The sequence below is a fragment of the Larus michahellis genome, chromosome Z, assembly GCF_964199755.1.
Source record: "Larus michahellis chromosome Z, bLarMic1.1, whole genome shotgun sequence".
NCBI classification, from domain to species: domain Eukaryota; kingdom Metazoa; phylum Chordata; class Aves; order Charadriiformes; family Laridae; genus Larus; species Larus michahellis.
The window spans coordinates 86,734,746-86,749,232 of NC_133930.1; the positions used below are offsets into that span (position 1 = coordinate 86,734,746).

Below are 14,487 nucleotides of genomic sequence, written 5' to 3' on the forward strand. Positions count from 1 at the left end.
TGGGCCAGGAACTGCCGCTCTGCTCAGCACGTGGTGGAGAAGCAACGGGCTCCGGCATGGCTGATTCCATACCTGGACATCCCTGATGTGGCCCCTCCAGCTCTCGGGGGGGCTGGGGCTCCACACGGTGCAGGGGTGGCCCGGCAGAGTAGGTCCCCGTGGGTGCCTGGGGCGCAGCAGGGCAGTGCGGGATGGGGAAGAAGAGCCCAAACACCACATGAAATTCCACAATCTTTTTATTAACGGCTGGGAGATGCAGGCATGCCGGCTGTGCTCCTCCTCCTCCATGCCCTCCGGAGCCAGGAGCACGGCGCTTGCAGGCAGAACCTGGAGGGAGGCTCTCTCACGACTGCCTCCATAATCATCAGGGTTTGAGCCGCCAGGGAAGACATGAAAATGCTGCCATCGTTCACCGCGCCTTCAAGGGCTGGGGTGGAAAGGAAGAGAGCCGAGGTCAGAGCCCAGGTGCACAGAGACCTCTGGACCCCTCCGGCCAGGGTCCCCCTTGGCCCCCCGGCTCTTCCCACGGCCAGGAGGGAGCCAGAGGCGTTGGCATCAGCCAGAAGGTGCTGGCCACCAGCGCCCCACGTGCCCCCGCAATGTCTCTGTGCTCTGCCCGCACAGGGAGCAGAGCCCTCCCCGGCCGGGGCAGGGACCGGAGCTCCCTACCAGGGGCTCTCCTGCTCCCCGCCAGCCCCGGCAGACACCCCACTGCCCTCGCTCACCGTCGCAGATGACCTGGAGCTCCTCTTGGCGCCCATCCCTCAGCTGCCGCCCGGCGAGCCCTAGGCACACACAGCCCGTCACAGACCCCGCTGGCCTGCCCGCCCCAGCAGCCCAACTGCCCCCCACCGACCCCACGGGCCTGGCCACGCGCCCGCCTGCCCTCGGGCCCGGCTGAGCCCAGGCCGGTGCCCTGAGGGTGAAGCCCAAGGCGGCGGCCAGGGACCCCGCAAGGCTGCCAGCAGCTGCCCCTGCGTGGGCAGGGGTGGGAGAGGGCGGCAGGGAGCCCCGTGGGCGCCCGGCCCCGCGTGGGGCAGTCGGGGCTCTGCAGGCGCCCGGTGCATTCGTCAGCAGCCGCGGCTGGGGCTCAGCTGCCACGGGGCCGGGAGGGACCCGCGGCGGGGTTGTGGCTCACCGATGAATCTGACGGCCGCCTCGCGCAAGGGCTCCTGTGGGCTCCGCAGGTACGGCAGGCTCTGCCGCAGGTAATCCCCCGCGCCGCGGCTGCTTTCCGCCAGCTGGAGAGAGCAGGAGGGGACAGGGTGGGCCCAGAGCCTCCCCCTGTGCCCAGGGCTGGCCTTCCCTGCCTTCCCCTGCTCGCGCGCCCAGGACGCCGCAGCGGGCAGGGGCCCAGCTGGGAGCTCCAACGCGTGGGGGGAGAGGGGCTTCTCCAGTCTGGCTGTGGGGCTTCGAGGCCGCCCTTACCAGGCACTCGCCGAGCCTCCATGGCTGCTCCGTCTCCAGCAGCTTCCTGAGCTGCCTGCGCTTCAGGAGCTTGGCCGCTCCGAGCAGGGCTTCCCGAGAGGCCTGCAGAGCAGCAGAGAGTGGGAGATGGCCCTGCCGCCCAGGGGACAGGACTGCCAGGGGGTCCCTGGGCAGGGCAGGGGGGTGGCAAGGGTTGGGGGTCCAAGGCCTGGCCTCAGACACCTGCAGGCGCCCCTGGGAAGCCCAGGGGGGCTCCAGTGCTTCGGTCTTCGTGGCCACGCACTGCTGCTCTGCTCCGCTGGACCGAGCAGGGCAGGGGTAGGACACGTCCCTGCCCACCTCCTCAGCTGCTGCCAGCTCTGCGGCTGCAGGCAGCGGGGGGCTCGGAGCCCTCCTCAGGGGGCACGTGCCCAGCTGCGGCACATGCCAAGGGCTTAGAAATCCCCACCTGAGCCACGCTCTGGTCCCTGTCGTGCAGGTGGAAGAACAGGGGCATCATCAGGCTCCTCCCCACGTCCTTCCTCGTCTGCTTTTTGTGGCTGCTGACTGCCACCCCCATCGCATCTCTGCAGAGGAGGATGGAGTGCTCTCGCACGTCGCTGGACTCCTAGGAGGAGAGAAGGAAGAGGGGAGGACCTCAGTCCCGCTCCTCCAAGCCCACGGTGAGGAGACGAATGCTTGTGGCTCTCCCTCTGCAGTGAGGAGAAGAACTCTCGGGCCAGTGGGCACGCGCGCAGAGGGACGCGCCACCCCGGGCCAGGCACACGTGTGCCCCCGGGCATGCTATCCAAGCCTCCGCTCTCCCGCCGCCTTACGTTTTCAAAGAGGGGCGGGAGCGTCCTGAGCAGCTGCAGAGCGATGGGGCCAGCCGTCTGCCTGTCCAGCACGCGGAGCATGTTGCCGAGGACAGTCAGGGCCCCTGTCGTGACGTCGCTGTCACCGTCCTGCAGTCGCTGTGTGACCTCTGGCAGCAGGCCTTGCAGTGTCGCTGCCTACGAGAAACACACCGTTTCACTCTAGGTGAACCTGCTCTGGCAGGGGGGTTGGCCTACGTGATCTCCAGAGGTCCCTTCCAACCCCTATCATTCGGTGATTCTGTGGTTGTGTTGTGTGACGCAATCGAGCACCGCACCGGCCGACCCACGCTGCGTGTGGAGGGTGCGGGGCCAGTCGGGCAGAGGTCTCTGCGCGTGCGGAGCAGCCCAGGGCCTGGCCTGAAGCGCTCACGGGCCGCTGAACGGGGCAGCAGGGACAGCGGGCAGCGCTCCCGCCGCTCCCGATTCCTGGCAAAGCCCGAGCAAGCCGCTGCGCGCACCGCGCCTGCAGCCCAGCCCCAGGCGGACACCCGCACTGTGCCCGGCGGCCCCTGCCCACCTTCTCGGGTCTCCCGGACAGCGTGACGAGGCTGCTGACTGCCAGCCTGCGCAGCAGCACCTCCTCGCTGCTCAGGTGGGCCTGGAGGAGGGACAGGACCTGGTCATCGACGTGCTCAAAGTCGGTGTACTCCAGGAGCTGAAAGGCAATCGGCAGCAGAGTGAGAGCCCGGCACAGCCAGCAGAGCTCCCGGACGGCTCGGGGCAAGGCGCCAGGGCCGGACACAGCCCAGGCGGGAGGCAGCAGGGTCCGCAGAGGGCCCTGGCCGCCTCCCCTCTGCCCTCTGCCGCACGCAGGCAGCCTGCCTTCCCCCCGCCTGCCCTCAGAGAGGCAGCGCGTGCCAGCAGGCCCACCTCCAGAAAGACCACCATGGCGCCGACGTCCTGCCCGGCCCGTCTCTGGAGGAGGCCTTTGACCGCCTGCTCAGACAAGGTGGCGCAGCAGTCCGGTACTTGCTGCCGCAGCACCCTGGCCCGGGGAAGAAGGCATTGGTGGCACCGAGCTGGGCAGGCCAACCTCTCTGGGACTGCGCTGAGAGGTGGGCGTCCCACTGCCCATGAGGACGGGGATCGTGCAGGCGGCCCTTCCCCGCCAGGGGAGAAACGCCCGGGCAGGCAAGGGCGGCTGAGCAGGCTCTCACCTCGTCAGCATGGCGACGCCGCTGTGGTAGGTCTCAGCACTCTCGAGCATGTCCCAGGCCCCCTGACTCCCGATGACTTCAACCAGGGAGGCACCGCCCAGGCACTGGAAGAGTGCTTGCATGGCACTCACTGCGCTCCTGCTGGCAGAGGCCCCTGCCAACCCCGGCCAGCCTGGCATTCTGTAATAATAGAATATATAGGCAAGGTATGTATTCATATAAACATCTACGTATATGGGTATTACCTTCTTAATTTAAGCATAGCACTGGTTTTGTCTGTGGATACATAGGAACCTGCCAAATGTACAGCTGCCATTCCCCAGGTGCGTGTTGCTGGTAGCGTGGTGCGGAGGTTCTGTGCCTGCGAGAAGGAGCACCGGGGCACCCAAACGGAGAGGAGTCTGTGTGCTGGCGGTTGCGGGGGTTCTGCAGTGCACGGGAGATGGAACTGTTAGTGATTATCACAGGCTTGCAGTGGATTTATCAGGATGTGAGAGTCCTCTTTGCATTGTACTTCCCAGCAAGCCCTTTGGTAATCTCCCACTTAAATGCAAACCACAAAAAAAAAATAATCAAATCAAGTGCTTTTGGCACTTCCAAGACATTTTATTGTAAATATTTTTAACTTCCTCCCTTGATCAAGGGTCTTTCTTTTCTTCCACTTTCTCTGTCTTTTAGGGGACTCTCAGTGAAGAGTTCATTGTAAAATAATTTTTAGCAATAGCATGGAACTAGATGTGCCGGAACACCCTATACCATTGTGAAATAATGTCATGTTCTTGATGGGAGGGTGTTGCGTGAAACGGGACCAAGCGGTTTTGGCAGAAGATAAACCCCCTTGCGTTCTAACACTCCTCACCGAGGTGGGAGGCCAGGTGCGGCTGGGTTTAAATTCTGAGTGATGCCCAATTCAGCACTATCAGTCCAATCGCGTTTAATATGTATTAAACTACTACGATTTGGATACACTAATAGTGGACTGCACCTTCAGTCTAGTCGTGCTCCTGAACTAGCACGGCCTCTCTGTAGTTTTGGTCACGTTCAGTGAGAAAGCGAAACGACCAGCTACTGAAACAGTGCAGTTTATTTAAAGAACAGATATACAGGTTCTTTAGGATTGCCGGTGATAAATACACTGTCTGCAAAGCACGTGCAAATAAAGATATTGCTAAGTATACAGACGCGCGACAAAATTATAAATGATACAGCCTGGCTATAAATGTAGGGTAGAGATTCTCTAGAGAAATTTCTAAGTCCCCGAGAAAGCGCTCAGTGTAATCGAAGTCTTACCCAAAGGCGTCCCTATGGGAGGGAAGAAAGGCTCAGCCCGTCGACTGATCCTGGAAATCAGCGGTGGAATTCTTCGCGATGGTGTCTTCCCTGACATCCCCTCTCTCTTGGGCTATTTTTATACTATTTTTTTATCTTCAAAGTGGAGTTTGAGTGACTTTAGTCATACGTACTTTTATTATGATTAATGTATTCAAGGAGGAGTGTTCACACCTCGGGGGCGGATAGCCTCCGGGATGGAGGTGTGTTTTGGTACATTGTGGTGAGCAAAGTTCGCACAAAAGGACAGCATTTCATCAACATTTGATGAAATGTTGGCTCGGGTAGCGTGTAGGCCGCTTATCAGTTCCGTAGTACCGTCTCGTCCCCATATCTGCTATTTGTCACAAGGGAAGGCCACGGAACAAGCGTGTTCCGTTCCATCCCTCGTGTAGTTTCGCAAACAACCTTGTACAGGGAATCACAGATGTGGCATTCGTCGTGTGCTAGCTGCGGCTGTGTTCTACCTCAGAAGCCTCTTGATTTTATGACTTTCCTTAATGTGTGAACAATGCTGTATTTTTGTATTCTTGGCCAATTTAGTAATTATTCCACAGAGGGCAAGGATCCACTAATGTCTTTTATGGTCGTAACATCATTGCCGTAGCCTTCGTCCTTCAGTGATGGCAGACCACCAAGATCCTAACCTCTGCTCCATGCCTACTTCTGATGCTGTGCTGTTGTTTTTTTTAATTTAGTACCCTGAGGTGCCATTATTTAATTAGACTGCAATGCCTAAGCCTCAAAAGACTGACCTTGCACCTGGAAACATTGCAACGTCGTGTTTTCATGCATAACTTCAGACTTTGTGAATATTCTGTAAGTAACCAATAATTCCTCCTACTTATAAAAAGATACTTAGTAGTAAGGCTAATTACAGCCTTTTAAATTAATTCAGACAATGCAAAAAAGAGAATACGAAAACAGGCTCAGAATGGGGAGTGAGCGTTTGAGGAATGGCAATGGCTTGCCTGATAACTCAGATTCATTAGTTTTTTTAGCTGTGTGCTCTCCTGGAGCAAAAAGCAACCCAGAGAAGACAGGCAACCCTGGGAAACCCTGACATGGAGCCAAACTGCGATTTATTTTCTCTCCATTCTTACACAGTGTTGCAGAGAATGAATGAATTTCCAATGGACGTTACAGAAGATCTTGGGTTTAGGAAGACAAAGCAATTTCATAATGAACTAAGGTTGAGAAGATCCTCTAGATAGATGAAGGTATCGGCAGTCTACTTCAACTGTAGCTTCAGTAGAATTATTTCACCTTATCAGTTATGACTTATCTCAGATTTGTATAACATACATGCAGTAGTGTCGTGCACACTCCATCATCCCCCAAAGGAATATTCAAAAGCTGTCTTTAAAATACAGCGCATCACACAGGTATCTTGCTGCACATGCAGTTTCCCATTACTCACTGGCCAATATTTTATACGACATGCAAGCAATGTAAAATATTTCACTTAAACATGGTACGCAGTTGGTGGGGCATACTTCAGTCAGAAGACTCCCTTGGAGACAAGAATATCTTTATCACAGCAGGGAGGTACTTTCTGGCCCCCAGGCAGAAAATCATGTAAAAAAAAGACCAGTTAAAACCAGACCGCTTCTTGACAGATTAACTTTATGAATTAGTGCCCCTCCTATTTTCCTGTGTGCATATACCTATACACAAGCAAAATTATACGTCCTATAGAAATGCCTTCCTTAACCATGATGTAATCAAATCTCAGGCACTTTGAAATGTGTCTAAAGAATAACATTTGGGTATGTGAGCGAGAAGAGGAATTTTCTTTATTCTGTGTCATTCATATAAACACAAGCCAAGATTCCTTCTTTGTTTTTCAAGTGATGTAACTGACACACAAACGCAGGTGAAGGGAATGGCTGTCTGATTCACTGGCCAGACGCGGGAGCAGATGAGTCAACGCATAGTCACCTGGGCTGCGAGTCAGGGCAACTCCTACAGGAATGAGCCCAATGGACGTGCTGGGTGGGCAACGAAGGAAATCAACACTTGGCTGGCTGGAACAGCCGAGCTTCTGATCTCAGTGTCTGACTCACAGCTCAGGCTGGGAGAGGAGAGCAAGGAAGGACAAGGACAGAAATCCCTTCCTGCCTTCCAGCATCTTCCACCTGCACTTCTGCAAGTTCTGTATGAGCATGGCATATGGAAGTCAGTCTTGGGCAGCTCAAGGTCCTTCACCTTGTCCAAACCCCTTTGCACCCATCTTCTTCAGAAATTGGGCAACATCTGAACAAGGTCGGAAGGAGCCACATGGACTAATGCTATGTCAAACGTAACTCGTGCTCGGTATAGATAGGAGCGATGTGAACACTGTGAGAAGTTTGACATCTACATGTTGTAACTTTAGACACTTAGCTGCACTTTGAGACATCTACTCTGCAGCTGGTGAGTGGGGAAAGGCAGCCTTCCAACTGAACTGCTTTGGATCCCTTTACATAGAGTTGATGGTCTACAGGAGTCTCGCCTCCAAATTCAGGTACCTCCTGTAGATGGCTGAGGTCACGCATCTCTGTTCATTGTCCAATCTCCACATATTTTTATAGTACCTGTGTTTTGGGGTCTCTTTAGTGAGGGGTACCTTGTAGCAGGAGATACTCAAAGCAGTTTCCCTATCCCTTCTCTACAGGATTTCTGCACTGGCTCAGAAAAAGTAAAATCAAGTAGACAGTTGAGAATAGTTGAGCCAGCACATCGAAATTCACACATCATGGACTCAGTGGCCTTGTGAAGGACATGCAGGGCCACACACCGGTTCCTTGGACTAGACTGGGAGCTTCAGTGCTTAGCTGGATGCTGCCAACATCCCCATTCACCTCACTGGGCTTCTGTAAGGAGGTATGTTATTGTTTTCTCAGAGGGCTGAACAACAGATCTCAATTTGGGAGCAGGCAACTCTCATCTCCTTTTCATAGCAAGTCGTGGACACACAGACATGGGGTTACAGAGACTTGGCAAGTGTTTCTAACCAACCCTTCTTGCAAATGGCGTGATGTTACCCAAAAGCACAAGCACCTGGGTTCTGCAATATGTTGTCTTGCTGTGAGCACTACCTGTCCAACCCAAGGTGCAGTTTTACTAATTCAGCTTTTTTAGAAAAAGTTCTTCTCTTCTGGAAGCAGGGAAGTTAAGGTTCCACGAGATAAACTCTCCCAGGAGAGACAAGTGATGCAAGACTCCTCATGTACTTCTACAGGATGACAATAATTGCCACATGAAATAAGATTACAAGAAACACAAGTACTTGATGCCAGTTCTTGGTCAGTAGGATGCACTACGTCTTGGTTTCCATCCAAGGTTATGATGGTTGTCCCTACTATCAGCCTTGGAAAGATTAACAACCTGTGGCCTAAATGGGGCCATAGTAACTCACCCATCATAGTTAAATTTCTCGGGAGCAATGAGGGTATCCTGTAGGATCCAACAACTTCTACCATCTTTATTGTAAAACATATGGCTGTTGACAGTAACCCTTGACTGCCCACAGAGAGGGGGATATTCACTTCACCAGTTCATAATTGTAGGGGTTGCCCCAAGCAATCAACAGCACAATAAGAATTTTTTCACCCTCCAGTGAAAAACTGAACATCCCCGTGTTTTGAAGCACAGAAATGGAAATGGAGATTCTGTGGGGTTAGTCTTGGCCTTGCCCTTGAATGGCTTAGTACACTTTTTGCCTGATATATTAATCCATCTGTGACTAAATATGCTAATCTTTAAATAGTTTCAATACAGCAGAACTGTGTTATTTCATATTTGTAAAGAACTTGAAGGTTTTCACATGAAAGATCTTGTAAAATCTTCAGTGAGGATACCTTAGTTTGTATCACTTGAGGAACTGGTTAATACATCAATTCCTATTTATCACCTGTCTTCTGGAATGTCAGAGCTAACAACTTGCCAACATCCAGAAGAGAAGCCTAAGGAGCAAACAAGGCATCTGCAGCTGAGAAAGCACTATCACAACAAGGACAAGGCAGAGCATGCATTTTCCAGGTTCTTGTTAACTCAGCTGGCCAACTGGGGAGCCAGGAGATATGTGCACCATCATTTAACACTTTCATACTGTTTTAAAGGTGATGCAAAGAGGTTAAAAGCCCACTCATCAGCCTCACAACATCATCCCAATTGTCTTTGTCAAACTCCCTGTCTACTACTTCCTTTAATCTGTCTCCAAGATACTTGGATCCATTGCTCCATGTGTATCAAAAGGTGTACCTCTGCTCATCAAGGTGGGACATTTTTTACTAGGTTGACAGGATGGCCAGGGTACATGTAAACAAAACTAATGGATAATTTTTATTGGGTCAAGTGAAATAAATGATTCAGTTGCTATGACAGCTCTGGGTTTGTTTGGCGAGCACTGGAACAGCAAACTGTGCTCACAATAGGAGAAGGTTAAGACCAGTGGAAAATTAGACAAGATTTCTTGGCATTTCAGCAAGCAACAGTAAACATCTGGTGAAGTAAAGCTGGTGAGCGCAAGCCATGTTCTTTGGTGTAACACGGCCTTCTGTGTCCCCCGTGTCCCCGGCCTGGGACAGGGACAGAGACAGAAGGGACAGTCCGCATCAGCCAGTCCAATCTCCCCTCTCACTGACACCCAAGGAGCAGATGCCTGGTTCAGAAGGTTCGTACTACCTGGTTCGTACTACCAAACAGCCCTGGTCGCCTGGCGAGACATGGGCTAATGGGGAGAATCACAACACCTCCTTTGGAGGAGAATCTCCTGCTCTTTAGAGGAAGATAAAGACACCTTCAAGGAGAGGGAGAAATGAAATTGTTTTCCGTCACCTGCAGAAGGCATGAAAGTCTGTCAGGCAACGAACGCAATGATCATGTTTTCAGCACACCTCCCCTCCAGCAAACTTGATGTGTTTGACCCAAAATGCATTCCATGGATTCAGAGGATTCCATGGGCTCAGGACCGCTCTTGAAATGCAGCACAAATGGGCTCAGTGCAAGAAAGGTCTTCAGTTCCTGTCTCTTGACTTGTAACCTTCTACACGTGCACCATGTAGATGGGTTTTTGTTATTAAAAGGTAGCTCCTGTCTGAATACCCCTCCCTTCTGTGTTGTTTTCTTTTTTCTTTTTCCTTTTTTTTTTTTTTTTTTTTACATTTTCAACCTGAACACTGTGATAAAATATGTATTGCATTGCACATTGTAGTTTCTGAAAAAAGTGTTCAGCTAAAAGAACCAAAATATCAGGAAACCTACTGACTTTTATATACACATCTATAGAATTTCTGGTTTGCTTGGTTTGTAACAGGAAACAAAATTCCCACTTTTCCTATTGAAATTGTTGCATATTGGGGGAATTCTTTCGTCGAATGACTTTGAGCTTGTTTCTAAAAGATGTGTTCTTTACTCCAGTGGTAATTACTTTTCCTTGTGAGGACCCCCAGTTTTCTTTTAAGTAAGTAGTGAGAATTCAGTGACCATAGGTAAATGTATGTGTTGAACGTAGCCAGTGCTCACATAAAAGACGCATTCAATGTCACACATGCTCCTGATGAGTTTATAAAAGCAGCAGAAGATGATGGATGCTTTTGCAGATAGGACTTTGTATTTAGTTTGATATACTGATATGTACCTGAATAAAAATGGGTTTAAGAATTCGCTTAAAAACACCAGTGTTTGAAAATGAGTTATTGATACCATAAAACATTTGTGCAAAAAGAAATATCTCCAGTGCTGTTAGTAACTCATATGTGTGTGAGCCGATGCAGGCAGGACGCAGGAACAACCACAAAACCATGGATGAAAGGCCAAGAACAATTTTAATCTCGATACCTCGCAGATTGGGGAATCTCTGAAGCAACACCCGGGTAGAGGCACGCAAGCAGGGACCGCGGGCATCCTTGTTAGGAGGCTCCTTGCAAGCAAGAGCTCACAGGCTCCTGTTCTTGCTGGCACTTAGAAGATTCAAACAGGCATATTTTCCCACAGTGCTTTGATCTTCTTCAACAACAGGCCAGGATTCTCAAGCGGCTGGATAAGGTGACCCAGCGTCTATCTCAGACCTGGCTATCTAAGCACAAATGTTTTACTTGCAAGCACCCGAGACTGAATAACAATTAGTGTGATACATGTGTTTCCCAGCACCCCAGGGGCGAGTCACTTGACCGTGTTTACACTCCTCCTCGCCGATCTTCCGTTGCTTTCCCACAATATGGTATCACGCCCACCGGCACGTGTTTTTCTTCTGGGCTAGCTGGGCCTTGATTTTTATTGTATTATTGGGTAAACCTTATCTTCAGTCTTTTCGGGAGGATGAGAAAGAGGCATTGCATTACGATGAAATCTTTCATTGTGTGTTTTTCTAGCATGTGTTTTTTCTCCTTGACTTCGGTCTCATGCTTAAGTCGTTGGAGGTTGTCCTTCAGAGGATATCACAAAAGCCTGGGAAACATCTCAGTTTGGGTGCCCAGAAGATTGCAAACACGCACTTAACAAGGTCTTGTAAAGTATTTGGTGTCTCTGTCTTACCTGGAGTCACAAAGAAAATTTCCTCTTCATGAAGGACAGCAGCCACCCAGACCTGGTACCCCCCCAGCACACACGAGTGTCCTTCTAACAAGATACCGGCAACTTCAGGGAGCCCTTTCTGTCTACCTGTCTTCCCCAGATATTCTGCTTGTATTGAGTAACCTCTCCTAAAGCTTCTTGCTGAAGTTTTTATATTTCTGCAATTTTTTTTTAAAGAATCTGCACTTCTTTATAGGAAGGAAAGTTCCCCGCTAGCTGAATTCACAGTTTTTTGTAAGAAAATAAAGTAAAATTCTCAGAGGGTAAAGCCTAAATATAGTATGAATTAATAGTCATTACGATGCAGATGGGAGAACAGCAATATGCTATTTTCTTGCTTCAACTATGTCAGTTATTAAAGAACAGAGAAGAAGCAACAAAGTATATTGAATAGCCTACACTGAAGAAACAGAAAATGCTTAAAATAACAGCTTGCAAGTGTCCCAGAAACAGCAAATTTTTTGTCAAAAATATTTCATGAAGTCGTATGACCAATGAATGGAGGAAGTGAAATCACAGCACTTTTCTGAAGGACTTCAAAGTTTAAAAAAACATAATGACTAATGCTACTATATCTGTTTATCTCTGGCTTTCTTCTGCACTTCTTTCAAATTAAAAGAAAAGCAAACAGAAAATGCCTTGCGCTCATACATTTACAGCTGGCAGAGAGGGAACATCATAAAACAGTCAAGTGCCTGCTCTCCGACTTTCCTCATTACTCTGCCTTCTCCCTTCATGGCCCTGGAAAGCCCAATTCACAGCCAATTGTGTCCAAAGTCGATCCATCGGCAGCACAGATTTTGAGTTTCCAAATATATCCCACTGACATCTGTACTGATGCAAGAGGCTCCTCTCAAGCCCAGGGACAGACCCGTGTCTACAGCATAGCCAGGAAAGTGGAGCGACGCGCTTCAGGCCTTCAGGGTTTGCCACGGAAAGTGCTCGGCCCTGTCGCATGACTCCCCAAGAAACTTGTCTCTTCATTCAGCTGCAAAATGTAGGAGGTCTTCTCTTCAGCACACATTGACGATCAACATCCCATTTTAAATCCACTTAAAAACAGAACAAACAAAAAATTGAAGCAGGGCTCAGCTGCTTGTTTGTCATACTGAAACATGGAAATTTCCACGTGGATTTTGGGCAGTGACTTGTTGTGGCCCCACTTTGTGGTGTATTTAGACTTGATAAAACGCAGGTCCAAATGAGTAAATGCAGCAATCTCCTCCTAAACCAGCCATGAAACCTACTCTGCCTAGGAGAATACTTTCAACCTTGTCTAAAGGTTTTGGACATAAACCATCTTGCATTGGCATAAAAATGTCCTTTGCCCCCACACTTCCTCTTGTCTCAGTGAAGTGAATTTGCTTTGGAAGGGACATTACTCTGTTCAAAACAAGCAATGCTCCTGTAAGGTCCGCATGGGCTTTGATGAACTGCACTGTTTGTGGTGGTCAATCTCATTGTCTTGTGTTGGACTCCATGGCTGCCTCAGGGCTTTCCCCTTGTGTGTGAAATCTCCTCTTCTTTGAAAGGTGGAGGAGAACCAAATCTTGGTGTCCCTGTGCCTGTGAAGGACATGACTTCTTGCTCCCATCTTTTCAGCCCAGCATGGACACACCAGGAGAGCCACTGTTCCCTGGTGCTAGCAGAAGTCCATGCTCAGTGTCCCCTTCCCAAAAGTCTCTGGTATATCTCTGTCCTTCAGTATAATTAAATGTGTGTAGCTAACAGAGAAAAGACTGATGTCCAACACAAGCATTTCATGTAGAGGAGGCCTGACTTGATGCCACGTGTTTAGTGGCCCTGTCAGAGGAGATGCTCTTTTTGGAAGTCACCTAGTTATTCCCATTCCTTAGAAGTGATGTGAGGAAACTGAATGTGCTCCTTCCCGCAACAGAGTGAGGAGGTCTAGAATCTCCTGATGTGACCACCAAAAAAAAAAAATTCAGTAACAGACCCAATGGTTGTGATATCAGCACAATGTTTGTGATATACGGAAACAGAAGTGCTTGGATTCATTAAAAAATTGAAAAAATTCAGTGACTAAGTTAAAATGACTAGCACCATAAATATCAATATATAATAATATATAATAAAAGTTGATGTGGCTAAAAAGTTAACTAAGCCAGTTAGAACAAGCAATAATGTCTTCCTTATGCCTTAGCAGGATTCAAAATTAAATTAGAAATTAGGAACAAGTATGTTTGTATGTTAGTCAGGTTGATATAAAATATTAAAGAAGGTGAGACAGAAATTACTTTCATCTCAGTGTCACTGGGAACCTCTTACAGGTCACTTAGCTAGATACTTAAATCAACCTTGTCAAGGTCAAAATAACCATGTATGTCCTCTGCTGATATTTTAGCCAAATAAAGTTGTGCTTTTCATTTCTTCTTGAGCAGAAAGACAGCTCTTTGTCTTTATGTCTACCAAGTACATGTTTTACAATTCTAGCACAGAGAAGGCTTCAACAAGTGCAAAGATGGTCCAGCCTTGGCCTGCAGAACGCTTTCCAAGACTCCTATAAAGTTTTAGTGGGAGTGCTTTGGTCAGTGTCATAGGAAACAGCCTTCCTTATCTAGGGTACTGTCAGAAGCTGGCAAATGCTGATGGAATTGCAGCACATTATCCTGTCTTTCCTGGTGAAATACAGAGGAACATCGCCATCAACATGGAGCAACAAGCAACATGTCTTTCTGGGGCATTATTAACGGTCTGCCAGTTATTTCTGCATCGCTTTCATTGCTGCCATTTCCTATGCTAAGAAGATTAGAGCTCACTCGGGTCTGCCCACCTGTATGCCCATCACACGTACATTTTACAGAGCTCCGAAAAATGTGCTCATGTGTGTAAGATAATTTACATTTCAATAATAAATCACGTAAATTTATAGAAAGGTAGTTTTTTGTTTGTGAACTTATACAAATCTTTGGGTATTTCTAAGAGATGGACACAAGCTGACTGGGCAAAGTGAGTTAGAAAACAGCATGAAGGTAGCAGATGCCATTTAGCAACTAAAATATGCAAAATTACATGCTAACATTGTGTAAGATTCAGCGGTCCCCAAACTGGAGCAGACTGATCCAGTCCCACGTTCTGGTGAGAACACGCCAGGAAATGAAGAGAGCACAAACAAGAAAACACAAAATTGCAAGACC

The 14,487-nt window shown here is 49.3% G+C and overlaps 1 protein-coding gene across 1 annotated transcript; it reads right to left on the reverse strand.

Moving 5' to 3' along the window:
* Positions 1-230: 230 nt before the first annotated feature.
* On the reverse strand, positions 231-4,882 carry LOC141736535 (maestro heat-like repeat-containing protein family member 7). The gene is made up of 11 exons (XM_074570831.1): positions 4,733-4,882; positions 3,737-3,868; positions 3,443-3,622; positions 3,156-3,270; positions 2,803-2,940; positions 2,244-2,420; positions 1,877-2,035; positions 1,429-1,530; positions 1,139-1,241; positions 726-785; positions 231-427 (listed from the first exon to the last, which is right to left on the reverse strand). The coding sequence occupies exons 3-11, from the start codon at positions 3,619-3,621 to the stop codon at positions 240-242; spliced, it is 1,221 nt and encodes a 406-aa protein (XP_074426932.1). The 5' UTR covers position 3,622; positions 3,737-3,868; positions 4,733-4,882; the 3' UTR covers positions 231-239.
* Between the last annotated feature and the right edge of the window lie 9,605 nt (positions 4,883-14,487).